Genomic DNA, 19,677 nt, shown 5'->3' on the forward strand with positions numbered 1-19,677 from the left:
CTGTAATGCGATTAAAGGGGCCAGTTGGTTCATGTTGGCTTGACAATGCGCTTACGATAGGGAGAAAAGGATAGATTACAAAGTACTTAGGACATATAGCTTACCACAACGAGTGCTAACATCAACTGGTTTTATTATTCGTGCGTAGCCGATATAAATGAAAGTTCAAATGAGCACGCGAAAAGAGATAGTGGGCGTGACCCCGCATATGTGACGTTCATCACGAAATTGATTTCAGCGGAAAAATAATGATGGCTCATCGACGAGTGTTTATCTCAGGGGTGCCCTGACAACAGCTTCGTAAAATTATTCTCTTCCTGTTGTCCTTTACCCTATTTATAATTGTTGTTTTTTTGAACTCCGGTACGCATTTGCATTGGTAACAGTGAATAGCTAAACTCCCGGAGTAGGTAACCTGTGGATAACTGTACCCGTGTTCTTAAGTTTATTGTTAGCACATCCTAAGGTCTGTCCTATATATTTTCTTCAGCACGTTCATAGCAAACTGTATTAAAATTCTACATCACTGAACCAACCTTGATTTTTGGCTTATATTTTGCATTTCTTTTTTCCTTGGGGTCCTTACGTGTTATTAGCTTGCTTACTTGACTCTAGCTATTTTCGAGGGGATGTTTAGAAAAAAAAATATATTGGAAAATAAAACTAGCACGTCAACTTCATTGGCAATCTCTTTCATTTTGTGTGATATCTTGTGAATGTCAGGTCCTTCCTCAACTAATCGCACCAATGTGTGTGTGGATGACGTTCATCACAGGATTTTGCTATTGTTTCTCGGTTTGTACTTTTTTCTTGTTTTTCGTAGGAATCTTACGAAGCATTTGTTCTGGATAGCCTCAATTTTAGAATCAGGAACTGCTTTTTTAACATGTAGCTACACCTGTACAAGATAACTCATAAGGCGTTTGTCACCTTGAGTCATATAGACTCAACATGTGTCGGGGATTCTGGTACATTTATACGTCGAGGAACTTCATAACATTTTGTTTCGGCAGTTCTATAGTGAGTATTAATCCTTTGAAAACACCACGAAAGGCGTCCAAGACATATTGCGCTGTGATTTGTAACTGACCCACACACACGCGCGCGCGCGCTCGTTACTTATGAGTAGGTTAACGGGGAAAGTCACCGAGAATAAAAATAGTGCGTCCTTTTCAGGCGGCAGCCTTACAATGGGATTTGATTGTTATCGAATGTAAAGTAAAAATTCTCCAAGGCTTGTCAACACTACTGCACTCCAGGACGGCTCTTCATTGCTGTCAGACCGAATTATACTGATAGGAAAAGTAATCAAAATGACATTCCCTGATATGGCCGGTCACAGCAAACGCACACTGTCCTGCGCTCCCGGAGGGCACCTTTGCAGCACAGTCCAGTGACAGATGAGTGGTAGATTCTTCCACCTCACGCAGCCACCAATCCGCCCTGTTCCACAATATGTGCTGCGTGCGTGCTCCCGTTCAATGTGAAGGAACGTTTACAAAAGCAACGCCGTTCCTGCGTAAACGTAATGCATTTTCCTTACAGTTCAACCGATACTCAATGGAACGACGGCGTTCCCTCGCGCCTCGAAAAATGAACCAGTTTCTTAAACGACGTTCCAGAAACGTCGTACGGAACGTTGTTCCTTGGAAACGAATTCTGTACAACACTGACAAATACACGCGTCCTTTATATATGCTTCACAATACAACATTAAATATTGCCCTAATAATGCACGGTACAAGCGTACATTTCCATCGGACGTCAGAACATGGGATCACGATAATGGTTTTATAGTTTAAAGCCAGTCACCCACTACAAAAACACACACGTTGCTGAACCCTTAGAGGTCACGTAGTGGGTGCATAGCAATTTCGAAAAGATTTCATACTCTACGTGTTTGAAGTACGCACTAGAAACAGAATATCGCTATCACGTTCAACTCTTAAAGGCAAAGCTGATGGGTCCCCCCCAATTTTTAATTTTATCTGAGAGAACGTGGAGTAGAAAAACCGATGTTCCTCAACTTAGTCCAAGGCACAATTATAACGCGACGAATTTTCGATCGGGAGTCAATGGCCCCTTCACTTAAAATGAAACTCCATTAAATTTACTCCTCCGGGAAAGCACTCGTAGTAAGGTTTTCCAGCTCAGTGTGCATGGATTATTACGTGAATATGTGCATTCCATGCACGAAAGTTGGGTGCTTGTGTGGTGTATGTGCATTTTGTACACGAAAAAAGAGAGCCTGTTTTTTTTTAACTTTTCCAGGTTACCGGTTTTGAAGTAGCTTATTCCCTTATTTATTCACAATGAAGAACAAACATTCCAAGCACATTTTTTAATAAATAAACGTGACTCTTTATTACCTGATCGTCACCTTCATTTTTAGGCAAATGCTAAGGCCTTTGTCACCAATAATTTTGACGTCCACATCCCGCGTCATCTGAAAAGTTAAAATGTTTAAATATGAAAAACGAGTTCACTACACCAACGGTCGGATAGAACAAGGGCAGTGGCCCGTCTAACAGATTTTGTCGTATACAGATTGTCTCCACATCACGTGCATTCTTTTCAATGGTGACAAAATCTCTAATAAGTGTTCTTACTTGTGGAATATGGTTCAGAGTCCCCTCGTAAGTTGCATTGGTTGTCATTTCCTTATCTTTCTCTCTCTAGTTCACGGTAATGTAGAACCCAGCAACCAAATGACCCTATGGCAACACCGGGTGGCGTCTTTCGTGAGGATACTTCTGACCGATATTTGTAAACACAATATTGGCTGCATTGTGGCGTTACCTGAGAAAACGTAATAATCAGATGCAGCGTTTTCGCTTGTCATTGAGCACCTCAATCGTGCCTGTTTCGCACTTTCTAGTGCTTCGGCAACAGTTGACCTATGGTATACTTGGTCTTATAATAAATGTTAACAGCACGAAAAAAAAAGAAGAGACAAACACTTCCATTGACAACAAACACACGGGACAAGCACTGACTTAGAGTTAAAATTTTGTTGACAATAAAGCTGTTGTAAGCTGTGTTTTCGTTCCCTGGCCGTGTTTCTTTACGAGGTTACCTGCAAGTAGACACAACCAACTAGCCTAGCTATATACTTTCCTGATTTCTTATATACTTTCCTATATTATGTCTGATCTTATCAGGCATAATATCGCATTCTACGTGGCTGGTGACGCATGAAGAGCTAAAAGCTACAGTAATTTGATGGTATAAAATATCTACGACGCTGTCAAGGCTAACTCTGTACGGTTCGTGGTGGTCATGGCAGCTCATGAGCTGCAACCGCCATGACCACGCAGACGAATAACTATATTAACCATTGTCTGGAGCATTTTCAAATGCCAATCCCCTAACACACACACACACACACACACACACACACACACACACACACACACACACACACACACACACACACACACACACACACACACACACACACACACACACACACACACATTCTCTTTCTCACTATCTCACTATCTCGCACTCTCTATCTCACTATCTCACACACTCTCTCTCTCACTATCTCGCACTCTCTCTCTCACTATCTCACACACTCTCTCTCTCACTATCTCTCTCACACACACACTCTCTCTCTATCTCACACATAAAAAACTGGAATCATACAATTAGGGTCTTTTTAGTGGCTGCGACAACCATTGTTCTTTGGACTGAGCATTTTCATTACGCTAGCCTTTTTTTTGTTGTTGTCGCAGTTCATGCTGGAACATTGCGTATGCCAAAGTAAGGACAGGGCCTGGAGTGGTATCAGCGCTCCGCAAATGTTGTCCATGCTCCAGTATGAACGTGCATAAAATGAGTGGAACTACGGCGTCCATAGAAGTGTCCCTTTGATTTCTTGCTTTAGGAAGCGTCTAGACAGGTGTCGAGAAATGCAGGAGGTGGCAGGACTGAACACTCACGTTGGGGATGTACCAGGGGACGTACACTTCCGTGGTTCCGTTGTATGCCTTGCCCTTAAAGACGGGGCACTGAATGGCACCTTTGCACAGATTTTTCTCTAAACCGGGGACGCGCACGTTGAAACCGAAGAGCTTAACTCGGGCATCAATGGTAGCAGTATCGCTGTCTTGGTCTAAAGTAGACAAGAAAAAGAAAACTTATGTACTATGAATGTCTGCGAGACGGAAATATACAGATTGAGAGCCGGCCACTGCACGAGTGCTATGCACATGAAAAGACGTAGCCGTGACCCGTAACATCTAAAACATATTTATTAATGCCCCGTGGCACCCAATCTTTTGGTTGTTATTCTGTGGCGATGGCTGACTTAAATAACGTCATAAGTGACCCAATTGTACCTCAATGTCTAGAAACTCGTCACCTTCAACGAAGCCAGCTTTCACTGAGTGCCTAAATACGCAGTTCAAAATAATTTATTTATTATGCATAAATTGCAGCATAATAATGTAAGTGTTCATTGTTGGCAGGTGCTTTGCGGTGGTGCCTTGAATCAAGTGTGAGCTCATGAACTGTTAGATGTCTCGTGGCCAAGCTGGCCGCCAATGCTGCTGAACAGGGAAGTCGCAAGACGGTCGCTACCAAACAGATGCAAATAATCGCTTTTCGACAAAACACGTCTATGCTGAAGAAGCTGATCACTGCGTTTTTTTACCGTTATGCGACTTCATAAATCAATCAGGGGGCCAGAGCAGAGACTTTTCGACCAAAAGCGATTATTTTTTGAAACTATGAGACAAGCCGCTTTGTATCTTGAGCAGGCTAGAACATTTGCGACCAACTTGCCGTAGGTGTGAGTGAACACTTGTACTGACGAAACGTACCGGATATCAGTGAATATCGAATCAATGCCGTGTGTTTACGCTTGAGCACACAAGGGTCCGAGTCACATGGCTCCATTACGGCCGACAGGATTTGGGCGTTGGAGCCTACAGGAAAGAATGGGGCAGATGAGCAAGATTCTTATCGAACACCAGAATAAAGGTAGAGAGGGAATTACATTCTTTATTATACTATAGGCCGAACTCGCTATCCCACAAAAAACTGGCTATTAGTGATTCATTCTTCTGTAATATTATAACAGCTTTTTGTTGCTACGAAAGTGGAACTAATCAACCAAACAATATGCAAATTATTCTCTCAAACTTTAGGTATATATCTCTATAGAAATTGTGTATTTTTTCTACAGCGCTTTTGTTCACCTCAGTGAAAATTCTAGGGAACTAGGATTTAATAATACGTAAGATTTCGTTAAGGGATAACAAAATTTGGGGTGTCACACTGCTTCGAATTTTACGTGCGGGTAGCTAGCTCACTGCCTGGTCTGCTCTGCGCTTAGTATCTCTTTATTTATTGCATATTGGGCCCCGTAAAAGTAAGGAATGGACATAATCGTCATAATCATGCTTAATGCTAATATTAAGTCCTGTATTTGCTGTTTCATTTCTCCATTCGAAACCACATATTATGTGATGCGCCTCCTATCCTCCCTTCTCCCCCACCCTCCCCCAAGATAATCATTATGAGCTGTAGTGATGTTAAGTAAGACATAAATAACTATATTGCGTGATTAATAACAAGAGCAATATACACTATACTATTAAAAGACTTTCTCAGAACCGCGCTCAGTGATGTATTCGCTCCCATGATGCCTGCACAATAGGTAAGGCTGCATATCCTCCGTCGTGCCCATGTGATATATATCAGTGACATAATAATACCTGAGCACTACGACTCTGCCTTACTCCATGATATTATACACACACAACGGCAGGTCGTCTAGCCTCTGATAGTTCGTTTTCTTCACCACATTAACAAATTAATCACATGGTAAAGAAGCAGAAGCGTTTCCATCGTGCTGCTTACCGCAGTCTTCGTACGTAATGTTCTGACTTTGCCCAAGCACCAGCCCGACGAGAACGAAGGCAACAGGGAGGCGAGTCGTGCTACCGTCCATGGCTTCGCCCGAAAGAGGGAATCACCCAGGCGTCAGGCTGTGTATGCCACAACAGGCAAGACCTCTAGCTGCAGTGTAATATTACTTAGCAGTGACTACTCACGCGAATGCACTCTTGTAAATCAGTCCTCTTGCGACACTTTAATTGCCCATACCTCACTTTGCTAACTTCAGCGTAGCCGATAACACTCATAGCTCTATACAACGATTATGGCGTAATAGCCATGACGTAGTTCGCAGATGGTTATGAAAATTATGAGCAAATCTGTGTACTTTCCTCACAAAGTCCTTAATACCATGCCACGTGATATTGCGTTTGTGAAGCGCGCACTGCAGCCAGTCACTCCCGCAAAACCTTGAATACTGTTCACATAGAAAAAACACTAAAGTTCGCCATTGGGCGTAAGCCAGACCTCCGTTGTCATCCATGAATGATGTAACCCCTATCTCTCTGACACGTGCGTCTGCTGTACTCCATCATACGGACATACGTACGCCAATGTCATTTTCATTTGCAACAGAGGATCTTTTTGCGACAAAAGCACATGTATATCGGTGCATTCTGTGTGATTCCTTTTTTGTTTGTTTATTCTCTAAAGCTTCTTTTTACGTATAGGTTTGTCTGAGTGCGTCATTGGAGTTTTATTGTTCCCGTAACTTTTCAGATAAAAACAGTGGTCAGAGCATCATTGCTTTTTTTCTGCATTGTGACATGCCATCGAAATGCCGTACAAAGTATTTTTTATTTACACGTTAGCGTAGAGATTTGCCAATCTTAGCCAAAGAGTGAATTATCCTGTAGTGAAGTATAAATTTCTTTTTATCCAATCGCTCGTAACGTAAGAGCAGCAGATCATGAAAATAAATTGCTGTGAAAGACCAGTGATGAACAGAATCATATGGAAGAAGACTGTGTATCCGTTGGCATACATTATTCGCTTCCATTTAAGCGCCCTCTTAGACGTAATGTCGGATGCATAATACCAGCCTAAATCATAATCTGTGTCATCAGCGCCACTTAGCGTGCCCGGCACATCGCTTGATGCTGTGGTTTATATTAAATGCAAAGCTTTTCTTAGTGAACCTAAATCACCTTGATTCTTCTTATCCAGCTTCTTACATTTGAGCGCTCTCATTATTTACTTCTTACCTTAATGAATACAGAAATTGGCGTCAAACGAATTGAGTATACGGTACGCAATCATGACATGAGTAACGTGACTTGCCTTTTGCGTAGGTCATGAAACTTTTTGCAGCTTTGAAGTGACCAGCTGTAAATTTCTCACATTCGCCAAGATCTCGGGGCCGTACTTCACGTTTTTGTTGAATGCCATGCAGTGACGCTACAAATTATTGCGCTCACACTCAAATGTCTTCTATTTTGCTTGTCATTTAAAGTTACTTTTTGTAGCAATACGTAACAACTGAAGCTAATTTTAAGAAAAACAAAAGCTAAAACAGTATATCTGTAAACAAGAAGCTGCATTATAAAATATATCAAAAACTCGGTATCTACAACCCGGGCCTTCCAAATGGGAAGTGGGCATTCTACCTCTGCACCACTTTGGTGGAGGCATGCGCTACTGTTAAAACGACGACACATTGTAGACAATCAACCCCAGTGCCCCAAGTGGTCTTGCCCTGTTTGGGCTTCACTTTTTGAAGCTCGTTCCGGGCCCTCCCCTGTTTGTGTACTGTCTAACTCGACTCTAAAGTATGAGGTGAGGGCAAAAAAAAAAACTGAGTAGTAAAGACAACAACGAAAGTATAAGTATAAACAACTTTATTAAAGCAGATAATTGAGAGCACATCTTTGTGAAGACAATCGAACATGTGCCATAATGTTGGCCGTAACACTATTATTAAATGCAATGCCTACTCGCCTGCTAGCAGCGGTACTGGTTAGTGCATTATGTGTATTGATGACTGTCATCCGATGACGACCGTGCTTTTGAGGCACACGCTCATTCCCTTTTCACCACGAATCTTGATCTCCACGTCAGTTTTCATCTGTAATAATAAAAAAAATTAGGAGCCGGTCATTAGCAAATGAACATGTAATCATCACTGTTCTCAGCCTATTGCTTGTCCTCTGCAAAGTCAAGGACTGTCCCAGTAGGCTCGAATTATTCTAATCATTATCGAGCTTCTCATATTTTACGACTGCGTGCTTCTCGATTTTATCACCTCACCTGATCGTGATGTCGTCAGCTGTACTTCTCAACTCTTGGTGTCCACCGAGTTCTGACCACCTCTTTTAACGCGTAGCATTAATCAAGCGCACTTTTTATCTATCTATCTATCTATCTATCTATCTATCTATCTATCTATCTATCTATCTATCTATCTATCTATCTATCTATCTATCTATCTATCTATCTATCTATCTATCTATCTATCTATCTATCTATCTATCTATCTATCTATCTATCTATCTATCTATCTATCTATCTATCTATCTATCTATCTATCTATCTATCTATCTATCTATCTATCTATCTATCTATCTATCTATCTATCTATCTATCTATCTATCTATCTATCTATCTATCTATCTATCTATCTATCTATCTATCTATCTATCTATCTATCTATCTATCTATCTATCTATCTATCTATCTATCTATCTATCTATCTATCTATCTATCTATCTATCTATCTATCTATCTATCTATCTATCTATCTATCTATCTATCTATCTATCTATCTATCTATCTATCTATATATATATATATATATATTGTGGTGAAGCCTTCGAACAGTGGGTCGTCCTCTCCAGCGCCTTCTAGTGGGTTGCCCTTTTTAGCAAGAGGAAGAGCAGCTCGTGCAGAGAGTCGGTACCCGCGTTGACTGTCGCTGTCAAGCATCGTCGACAAGTGTCCGCCAATAAACGTCTCAACAATTTGGTGGAGAGTGCTGTGCCCTTCTAACACCTTCGGTTAGCATTTGATGCCCCTGGAGCTTCGATCCCGCACCGTGCCTTCTACCATGCACCAAGACGCCGCACAGCAAACGCTTCCTCCTGCGCCGACGCCATGTTCCGGTGTCCCCCGCATCCGCGACCCTCCTGTTTTCACCGGCGCGGATGGCACCGACGTCGAGGACTGGCTTGCTATGTACGAACGCGTCAGCGTCCCCAATCATTGGGACGAGGCAGGTAAACTCGGCAACCTGGTTCCACTAACGTCGGCCGGTAACCGCTGGGCCATTGTTGCTGTGGACCACCTCACGCGATACGCCGAAACTGCCGCTCTCCCCACGGCTACAGCGAGCGATGTGGCCTCCTTCCTGCTCCAACGATTAATGCTGCGACACGGTCCACCTCAGGAACTGCTCAGTGATCGAGGCCGCGTCTTCCTGTCTGAAGTCGTCGAAGCCATTCTCAAAGAGTGCAACGTTGTTCACCGCAAAACTGCTGCTTACCACCCGCAGACGAATGGCCTCACGGAACGCTTCAACCATACGCTCGGCGACATGCTCTCCAAGTACGTCGCCGCCGATCACACAAATTGGGATTCCATTCTACCCTTCGTCACCTACGCATATAACACCGCCCCTCAGAGCACTACTGGCTTTTCACCTTTCTTTTTATTATATGGAAGGCACCCGTCGCACACCATCGACACTATACTTCCGTACAAGCCAGATCCGTCAGAGTGGGCGCCTATTTCTGCTACAGCCAAGCTTGCTGAAGAGTATCGAGAGCTTGCAAGGACCTTTACAGCGCATGATCAAGAGCGGCAAAAGGGCATTCGCGCTGACACCAGCACTACTGCGCCCATGTTCCTCCCTGGGGCGCTCGTCTGGCTCTCGATCCCTACCACTTCAACTGGCCTATCTTCAAAACTATTGCCTAAATACGAAGGCCCCTACCATGTCGTCGAACGCACTTCCCCTGTAAATTACTTGATCGAACCCATCGAACCATCTTCGGACATGCGCCGTCGAGGGCGCGACATTGTCAACGTGGAGCGCCTCAAAGCCTACCACGACCCGCTCATAGTAACCAGCTGCTAGGTCGCCAGGCGGCTCCCTCTTCGTACCCGGGGTAGTTGTGGTGAAGCCTTCGAACAGTGGGTCGTCCTCTCCAGCGCCTTCTAGTGGGTTGCCCTTTTTAGCAAGAGGAAGAGCAGCTCGTGCAGAGAGTCGATACCCGCATTGACTGTCGCTGTCAAGCATCGTCGACAAGTGTCCCCGCCAATAAACGTCTCAACAATATATATATATATATATATATATATATATATATATATATATATATATATATATATATATATATAAGGGAAAGAAGTGTATACCTAAGGGCTCGTTTTTCCGTGTTTTTAACACAATAATAATGAGATATAACAGACAGTAATGCCAAGGAATGTACAGGGGAAGTTATTAAGATTAATGGAATGTAAATAAGAAGAAAGAAAAGTGGATGAAAAAATTACCAACTGTAAGCAGGAATCGAACCTACGACCTTCGAATTACGCGTTCGATGCTCTAACCACTGAGCTATTACAGCGGCACTCCCTCCATCCACTTTTTCTGGGTTTATCTGTGAATTTAGAAGTAGGAGCGACAGTCAGCGCCATCTATAAGCCAAACAACGAGTGTGAAAACACTCTTATGCGCATGTTTGGCGTCACGTAGCACGTGAACTTATTATGAGTGGGCAGCTGATTAATTGTCCCTCTTATACAACCTAAACACACCAAGTCTGCCAGTACGAGACCCTCGTTCAATGAAATAAGGGAAAGAAGTGTATACCTAAGGGCTCGTTTTTCCGTGTTTTTAACACAATAATAATGAGATATAACAGACAGTAATGCCAAGGAATGTACAGGGGAAGTTATTAAGATTAATGGAATGTAAATAAGAAGAAAGAAAAGTGGATGAAAAAATTACCAACTGTAAGCAGGAATCGAACCTACGACCTTCGAATTACGCGTTCGATGCTCTAACCACTGAGCTATTACAGCGGCACTCCCTCCATCCACTTTTTCTGGGTTTATCTGTGAATTTAGAAGTAGGAGCGACAGTCAGCGCCATCTATAAGCCAAACAACGAGTGTGAAAACACTCTTATGCGCATGTTTGGCGTCACGTAGCACGTGAACTTATTATGAGTGGGCAGCTGATTAATTGTCCCTCTTATACAACCTAAACACACCAAGTCTGCCAGTACGAGACCCTCGTTCAATGAAATAAGGGAAAGAAGTGTATACCTAAGGGCTCGTTTTTCCGTGTTTTTAACACAATAATAATGAGATATAACAGACAGTAATGCCAAGGAATGTACAGGGGAAGTTATTAAGATTAATGGAATGTAAATAAGAAGAAAGAAAAGTGGATGAAAAAATTACCAACTGTAAGCAGGAATCGAACCTACGACCTTCGAATTACGCGTTCGATGCTCTAACCACTGAGCTATTACAGCGGCACTCCCTCCATCCACTTTTTCTGGGTTTATCTGTGAATTTAGAAGTAGGAGCGACAGTCAGCGCCATCTATAAGCCAAACAACGAGTGTGAAAACACTCTTATGCGCATGTTTGGCGTCACGTAGCACGTGAACTTATTATGAGTGGGCAGCTGATTAATTGTCCCTCTTATACAACCTAAACACACCAAGTCTGCCAGTACGAGACCCTCGTTCAATGAAATAAGGGAAAGAAGTGTATACCTAAGGGCTCGTTTTTCCGTGTTTTTAACACAATAATAATGAGATATAACAGACAGTAATGCCAAGGAATGTACAGGGGAAGTTATTAAGATTAATGGAATGTAAATAAGAAGAAAGAAAAGTGGATGAAAAAATTACCAACTGTAAGCAGGAATCGAACCTACGACCTTCGAATTACGCGTTCGATGCTCTAACCACTGAGCTATTACAGCGGCACTCCCTCCATCCACTTTTTCTGGGTTTATCTGTGAATTTAGAAGTAGAAGCGACAGTCAGCGCCATCTATAAGCCAAACAACGAGTGTGAAAACACTCTTATGCGCATGTTTGGCGTCACGTAGCACGTGAACTTATTTTTTCATCCACTTTTCTTTCTTCTTATTTACATTCCATTAATCTTAATAACTTCCCCTGTACATTCCTTGGCATTACTGTCTGTTATATCTCATTATATATATATATATATATATATATATATATATATATATATATATATATATATATATATATATATATATATATATATATATATATATAGTGGGAATAATAATTCAATGGACCAGTTAGTCTTCGTGAAGGTACGGGATATGTCCCTTTCAAGGAAAAAAAAGTAGATGAAAATCCGGATACCAGTACGCAAGGATAATAAACGTTAGAGTTAGCAACTCACCTTAGGTATGTACCACGGTGGGTCCAATTCCATGGTGCCCTTGATGGCGTCTCCTTTCACGATGGGGCATTCGATGCCACGCTTGCACAGGTTATTCTCCACACCGGGAACGGATACCCAGAAGCCCAAAAATTTCATCTTGGCTTCAAGCTTAAGCGTATCGCTGTCTTGGTCTGCGGGCGACATAAACAAGCACGCGTGTCATTGGACTGACATCACTGAGTATCTTAAAGTGCGCATGAAATAGGCAGTGTTGCAATGTTCACAACCATGGCGAACACTATAGAGCAGGACAATACTTTCAGTGCTGCCTATTTCATTAAGGATGTTCCAGCCAGCCTCGGCACAAGCACCTATAGGGTGCACTCATCACACTTCGTTAAGGTGAAAAAGAAAAGAATAGGTCGCATGTATCGTGCTTTTGAATAGCGAAATGGTGAGAAGTTACGATGTAGATAGAATGCTCCGTCATCGAAAAACTGTCTTTATTACCAAATATTTTATTTACTTTACAATCGTCACTCACATTTCTCGCTGACGTGGAATGAACACAAAGGAGGAAACAAAACAAATCTTTTTTTCTCATCACTACAGGAACTTTAACATTAAAGTAAAGTGTGGAACATCTCCCCGAAAGGAACCGCGATGGAATGCAAAGCAGCAGTGGTGTGCACGGCGTTGACCTGGTGAAACGGGCGTCGACTCGGGTGCTAGAAGAACGGTTCGAAGCGAAACTCACTGTTGCAATTACTCGAGTAAACGTTTGTTTGAAACACCAAGACACAGTGGCCGGGCTTATTTTATTTATTGAATTTTGTGAGCCTAAACAAGCTCATACAAGAGTGAGCATTGAATACGTAGGTCAATTTTGCAACAGCGTAAGAGAAACAGTTATCAACTTATCACACTTCAACACAGTGGTTTGGGACAAAGTCTTATACATTGATCAAAGCGAAAAACAACGCGTGTGTAAGGGTGCTGTGGACGCGCAACTAAATCTGTCTAGTGTTTCCACTCGACATGCCGTCGAGCGTTGCGGGCGGTGGAGAGGGTAAGGGAGAGAGAAGTGTCGAGGGGAGAAGCGAGAGAGAAGAAAGAGAGTGACATTAACGCGCTGCTGCGACTTGACCTATATGGCATTGTTGCAGCAACTGCGGTGAAAGGGGCGTGGTGTGACACGTAGGCACGAAGACACGGACAGACAGCGTTACACAGGCTGGTCAAAGAGCTGCTTCACATATAATAAAATAATTTATGAAGCTCTTACTTTGAGAACTGCCACATACACCAGCATAGGTTGGCAAACACCTTCATTGACCGACTCATTCAGACTCTTACACTGGGATCTAGTCAAGAGTTTGGTTCTGAATGAGTCCGAGTGAGTAATATTGTGGTGAGTTTGAGTTCTAGTGAGTCTGGTTGATGAACATTTTAAAGATGCGAATTAAAGTGACTATGATTGACGAAGATTTTAGTGAGTATGAGACCGAGTCAACCTAAAACGGGAATTGTATTTCTGGAGTGCGTCTGTGTCAGCTTCACATTTTACGCTGATATACAGGTTCCTATCTAGTAAACTTCAGCATTGTTATCACCTCTATGTCTGCTCAAGCTTAAACTCACGCATCGTCACTTCAATGCAGTAGCCTTGATACGCCAGCTCAATATTTATTGGTGAGGGGCGTGAGTTACATAGCCGGAGGTGAAATAATTCGTGTTTTTCGTCGTGCCGTTTTATAATCATGAATCATTTCCAACACTGTCAACAAGTATTGCTTATGGGGGTTGGAGTCTTGGAGATGCCTTAATCCCCCCTCTCCTTCTCTCCGCGCGCAACCTATTTTACGGGAAGCTCTTCCTACAAACATCTAGACAACGGCATCTCGCGTCAGTCATCTCATTTAATAAATGACCCTTACTGAATTTCAACCACTAGTAACCCGTATTTATAGTGACAAAAAACAAAAAAGTGCGTGCGTGCGTGCGCGTGTGTGTGTGTGTGTGAAAAAAGAAAATGAAACGTGCACTATTTTCTGCCTCCCATCTCGGGGGCACGGCTCAGCGTTATGTATGGATATCAAAATGTGCTAGTTAGAGCCACGACTATGCGAGATGCAGAAGTTAAAGAGCTTTGACATCATGGTCGAGATGGTAATTGTACGTTGACAGACTGATGAGTCCACTCACTCAAACTCAGAACGAGCCGCCAGTTTGAGTCTGAGCGAGTCCGAGCGAATAATGTTTTGGTAGGTGTGAGTATACATGAGTGAACTTGAGCCCGAATGGGTCATACTGAAGAAAATCAAGATATTATCCAGCCCTCACAGACTGTAGCCTTGAGGACAAGGCATATTTAACGTATGAGGCCGGGTGAGCTCCACATCTTTTGCGGACCTATGTGCATTTGAGAAATATTTTAGCGTTGTTCTTTTCTTGGGCGCACGCAGTGATATCGTCGTTTCCACGTGATTAGACATTTCTCGCGATCAGACGACGTCATTAGGTGACACTGGCAGGAAACACTGAGTAACTCTTTTTGGAAGCTTTACAAACATTTCCAGCGTATTTCTTTCTTTCTTGACGTTAGCCGATGACTTAGTCGGGAAGAAAATCGTGCTTGAAAGGTTCTTCAGGTTTTGTGGAGTTCATATCGAAGGAACAGAACGCGTTTTCAATCGCAGCCCGTAAGCTGCGTTTGTGGTTTGTGTAAGAATGTTGGTTAAATAAGCCGATAACTATTGACTACAAGTTATGAACGACGTAAACGTTGTGGCAGCCAGTGCCATATCCTCCTCGTGGATGCTGTGATGGCGCATATCGTTGGCGTCATCCCTAACTATTATCAGTTTCTCGCTTGCTAAAACAGCTTTGCTCTTGGTAAAAACAATCGGCTTTGACCATCATTACAGGTTCTTTCGATTGTTTGTGTAGTCGTAAAGGTTTTGTTTCAATACTCCATGTCATAATTTCTTTTCTGCTTTCGAAGAAAAGGTCACTACAACAGTGGGAGCTCATAATCGTGTACAAGAAGTCGGTAGACTTACCTTCGTGAAATAATCACATCTGTGCGTTCGTAAAAACGTACCTGAAATCAACGAGAAGATGACCTTTGTCGTTTTACTACGCTTGAATACGCAGGGGTCGGAGTCGCACGGCTCTACTTCGACCGAAAGGATTTTGGCTTTCGAGCCTGCGAGAAAGGAGGACACAAGAGGAAAGTTTTGTGTTAGATAACAAAGAAAAAGCTTTAATGGACAAGACGAATGAGAGAGTAGCATTTGTACGTGCAGGTTAATGAGAAATATTTGGGGGACGTAAAACGGTGCTGTGTTAACAAAGCCCACGCGAAATCAGAAAAACAGGAATAATAGAGCAAGGGCATTATATGTAAAATGTGAGAACGTGGCGGGAAGTTCAACCGAATGTGCCTCCGGTTTGTCACCCTGCCTTACACTGGGGGAAGAGCATTCAAATAGTTAATGCTATGGTGTATACTGTTGGACAGGTTCTGTGCATGAATTGATATGTTCAGTGTGCTAAGACAGAAACAGAAAAGGAACATTTACATAAAATAACTCTTATCCTGTTAACTGCTTACCACGTACTAGCGAGTCACGCCCTTCTTAGAGTTAACAGACATCAGCGAATGATTACAGCGAGTGACAGTGCAGAGAAATCAATATAATGTCTTTCAATGCTTTCGTTTATTCGTACATGCACCCAATTTCTCACTGCTATCCAACAGGGCCGTGCGAATTGACTGGCCAAGAAAGGCCTCGACTACAGAAAATTTGTAGTCTTCAGGCATTATCCCTGTTCCCCATCATGGTAGTTAGCACATTAATGAAACGTCAGGGCTAAGTTAGGGCTTCATTCTGTCATTTTTTGTACTCGCTTTAGTCATCGTAATTCAGGCTGTAGAAATTGTGCACTGAGCAAATATTTGAAAACTAAGGGTAAAATAGAGGAAATATGAGCTGCAACACGAAGCTATCCTCCTTACCACAGTCTCTGTACTTGAATGGTCCTCGTTGAGCAAAGGCCAGGCTGACAAGGAGTACTAGGACAAAGATTACGGTCTTCATCGTGAATACTGCTTGACTCGTACCGGTACAGAGAAGTCGAGGTGAAGGTACGCAGTGGTGAGCATTGCCTTAAATAGCTGAATGACTGGGAGAAATTCACTCCGGTCGGTGTTCACGTGCGCTTTTGAATGCCGGCATTAGCCGTCACTGTGTACACAGTGTCCCTGTATATTGGCCGTTACAATAGTATCTGTAGGTTCCAAAAGCACGGCGTGATCTAGGGGGCGGATAGGCAAACACGGAACTTAAAACACCACGACTATTACATGCCTATTGGCAATCCGGACACTGGTCGATTGTTTTCAACGCGAAAAAGAGAGCTCATTTAGGGAGAGGAGCCAACGCGGAAGTACACGGTGCCCGGCTTATGTGCGCGGGGATGCACAAACCATGGAGGCGCCGGAGAGCATGTTCTCCCATTCGGCGACGTTGAAGCAAGGCTGTTGGTATGTGCTGCTGAGCTGAGACGCTACTCGACATGTATGACATTTGCCTGTTGCTGTACACGCTACACGCAAAAGCAATGAGAATAATATATAGCGTATCTCCCTGCCACCACTTTCTCAGGCGTCGGTTGATGCTGGACGCCCGAGAAGATGGTAACAGTGAGATCTGCTTGTAAACTCTGCTTGTCGCGCAGGAGTGTAGGTTTTCGGCTGATCTGTTGGAAGCAGTCTGACGGTCGAGGTGGCCGACATACGTTTAGACTGAACGGCACCGGTGCTGTGAGACCTCCGGATAGGTTATAGGCGCGTATTGTTCATATTGTGGTCTTCTGTTTGCTATGTACGTTGTACGATGTTTAGTAAATACGTTGGACGTTGTAGAAACGAACGTATAATTCTCTAGCTTTTTTTCCCCTTCAACCGGACTCACTCGGACTCGGCTCACTGAAATAATGCTCAAACTCAAGCTTATGGCTTCATCTGAGTCTGAGAGAGTTCGAGTGAGTTGACTCAGGAGCCGGTAACCCAGTTTTACCTTTCTTGATCACGACGCGCCAATGCTTTTTAACACCAGTATGTCACGAGATCGCAGCTCTTTTTGGAGTCTATTGATATAAAATCTTCGAAAACCAGTTATGAGCGACTGCAAGCCAGTAAGATATTTTTTTAAAGAGATGACAGCATAAGATATTGCGACATAAGAGATTGACAGCAGAAGATATCGATGCCAGTGCGTATCACTGTAATCTGACCTTCTGTTCAACGGCCACAAGTTCGGCCTAATAAGCAGTTTAATCTTGGACCTAGAGTCTGCTCCCTCCGTTCCCGTCATGACCCCGTCACGACACCTTGACATCAGGTGGAGGTGCTGCTTTGTTCATGTGCTTAACGCCCCTCCCCCCCCCCCCACCCGCCCACCCTTTAGTAAAACCGTGAACCCAGCCCCAGTTGAGAAGGAGACATGGACGCCAAAATCGAGAAGCGAGCTTGCCGCAGATAACGAGGGTTACATCTAGAGTACGGAACTCTACCCGATCGGACTCACCAGCCCAAGGCCACAACCACTACTGCGACAACTATTACAGCCCCTGTGCCAACGCTAGCCGCGGTTGACGCGTACTTCTATCTGAAGGACGCGGCAAGGACCTGGTTCGAGAATCGGGAGTCTGCTCTTAACCCGAGATCTCTTCAGCGGCAAATTCGTGGAGACGTTCAAGAACGTCGTCCGCTGGAGACGAGAGTACGTTGCTGGAGACGAGAGTACAACTCCCCAATAAAAATGTGACAATCTTCACGGAAGAAATGACGCGACTGTTCCACCACTCTGACCCCGACGTGCTTGAGGTGAAGAAAGTTCGTTTTCTCATGCGAGAGGTCAAGCAAGAACTCTTCACTGGAAACCCCCTGAAAACCACCCAGGAATTCTTATCAGAAGCAACAGCGATTGAGAAGACGCTTGAAATGCGAACCCGCCAGTGCAATCGGCAAACGATGCAAGAAAGCCGAGATTTTCATCCTCTCGGCTCCGACGAACTGCGCGAAACGATACGAGTGATCATACGGGAGGAACTTCACAAGCTCTTAGCATCATCATATCCGCAAGTGGACATGATCACCGACATTGTTCGCCAAGAAATACAGCAGTCGATCTGCACCCCCGAATAGCCACAGCCGCAAGCCATGAGCTACGCTGTTGCCGTCCGACGCTACGCTCCCACTCCACGCCCACGTCAAGAGCTCGCACCGTCGCAGTTCCCCCGCCAGACACAGAACGCTTGGAGGGAAACCAACGAGTGGCGTGCCCCGACCACAGACTTCTATGCTATCAATGCGGAGACGCTGGCCAACGTTCCGTGGCCCTACAGGCGCGACACTCCGATCATATTGGCGTTTTCTACGTGGATGTCTCGGATCCCTCTCCCTCGGATGACTTGATGGCCGCCGTCATCACAGAGGGAAAACACGTCAATGGCTTCTCCTTTAGAGCCAACACAGTAACGCAAGCTGAGGAAGTAGCCATTACTTTGGCTGCCTCACATCCCTCCTCGCGCACTATCCTGACAGATTCGCGCTCGGCCTGTTCCCAATACCTTCAGGGTTCCATCGCCCCGCTGGCAGCTCACCTACTACGGGCAGCCTCTTGGTGCTTTAACCCTCACCCCATTCGTATAGTATGGACCCCAGGCCACTCGGGTCTGCCCGGCAACGAGGTGGTGGACGCCACTGCCCATGGCGCTTCTCTCATCCGGGCTGTTGCTTCTCCATGTCCAGAGTCGGAATATAACTATACGAACCTGGCACCCTTCCGCGAAATTCTCGCCCATTACGGGCTTCGCCCCGTCTCCTCCCGGACCCGCACGTGGTCTGGAGAAAGCGGACGAGCGAATACTATGCCACCTCCAGACTAACATCTATCGTGGAGTGGCGGCCGTCAGGCCTTTTTTTTGCTGAAAATCAGTGGTGCCTGCTCGACCTGCCGGGTCCTGGTCGACACCTACCACGTCGTCGCTTCATGGCCCGCCAACCCCCCTCCTTTTGCATCACCTTTTCCCATTCTATCTAGAGAGGCTTGAGAGGAGTACCTGCTCAGCTGATCCACCTTGGATGGTCAGTATCCTTAGTGAGGCGAGCTAGAGCAGCGGCCACCTCCACTGGCATACCGGAATAGGGTCTTGCCACTCAGGCATGCAATATGCCGCAACACTCTGGTACATTTTCCGTAATAAAATGTTTTCCACCACCGCCACCCCCTGCCGCCGCCGCCGCTGCCGCCACTGCCGCCGCCACCACCACCACCACCACCACCACCACCGCCGCCGCCGCCGCCGCCGCCACCACCGCCGCCACCG

The 19,677-nt window shown here is 44.5% G+C and overlaps 2 protein-coding genes and 4 non-coding genes across 7 annotated transcripts; all 6 read right to left on the reverse strand.

Annotated features, from left to right (window-relative positions):
- Positions 1–2,337: 2,337 nt before the first annotated feature.
- LOC119182936 (mite group 2 allergen-like Ixo r 2) lies at positions 2,338–6,329 on the reverse strand. Of its 2 annotated transcripts, XR_012894257.1 has the most exons (5): positions 5,869–6,329; positions 4,827–4,931; positions 3,945–4,117; positions 2,610–2,799; positions 2,338–2,446 (listed from the first exon to the last, which is right to left on the reverse strand). XR_012894257.1 is itself a non-coding variant. In XM_075889603.1 (4 exons), the coding sequence occupies exons 1-4, from the start codon at positions 5,957–5,959 to the stop codon at positions 2,366–2,368; spliced, it is 450 nt and encodes a 149-aa protein (XP_075745718.1). In that variant the 5' UTR covers positions 5,960–6,326; the 3' UTR covers positions 2,338–2,365. The 2 variants fall into 2 exon arrangements, 1 of the variants encoding a protein (XP_075745718.1); XM_075889603.1 differs by lacking the exon at positions 2,610–2,799 and having other exon boundaries at positions 5,869–6,326.
- Positions 6,330–7,725: 1,396 nt separating this feature from the next.
- On the reverse strand, positions 7,726–16,486 carry LOC119160045 (mite group 2 allergen-like Ixo r 2). The gene is made up of 4 exons (XM_037412791.2): positions 16,301–16,486; positions 15,383–15,487; positions 12,298–12,470; positions 7,726–7,969 (listed from the first exon to the last, which is right to left on the reverse strand). Exons 1-4 carry the CDS (start codon positions 16,380–16,382, stop codon positions 7,889–7,891), a joined length of 441 nt encoding a protein of 146 aa, XP_037268688.2. The 5' UTR covers positions 16,383–16,486; the 3' UTR covers positions 7,726–7,888.
- TRNAT-CGU (transfer RNA threonine (anticodon CGU)) lies at positions 10,397–10,469 on the reverse strand. The gene has a single exon. It is a non-coding gene; the product is annotated as a tRNA-Thr (tRNA).
- TRNAT-CGU (transfer RNA threonine (anticodon CGU)) lies at positions 10,854–10,926 on the reverse strand. Its single transcript has one exon. It is a non-coding gene; the product is annotated as a tRNA-Thr (tRNA).
- TRNAT-CGU (transfer RNA threonine (anticodon CGU)) lies at positions 11,311–11,383 on the reverse strand. Its single transcript has one exon. It is a non-coding gene; the product is annotated as a tRNA-Thr (tRNA).
- Positions 11,768–11,840, reverse strand: TRNAT-CGU (transfer RNA threonine (anticodon CGU)). The gene has a single exon. It is a non-coding gene; the product is annotated as a tRNA-Thr (tRNA).
- Positions 16,487–19,677: the final 3,191 nt, after the last annotated feature.

Source organism: Rhipicephalus microplus, chromosome 3 (genome assembly GCF_043290135.1).
Source record: "Rhipicephalus microplus isolate Deutch F79 chromosome 3, USDA_Rmic, whole genome shotgun sequence".
In the NCBI taxonomy this organism is placed as follows: Eukaryota; Metazoa; Arthropoda; class Arachnida; order Ixodida; family Ixodidae; genus Rhipicephalus; species Rhipicephalus microplus.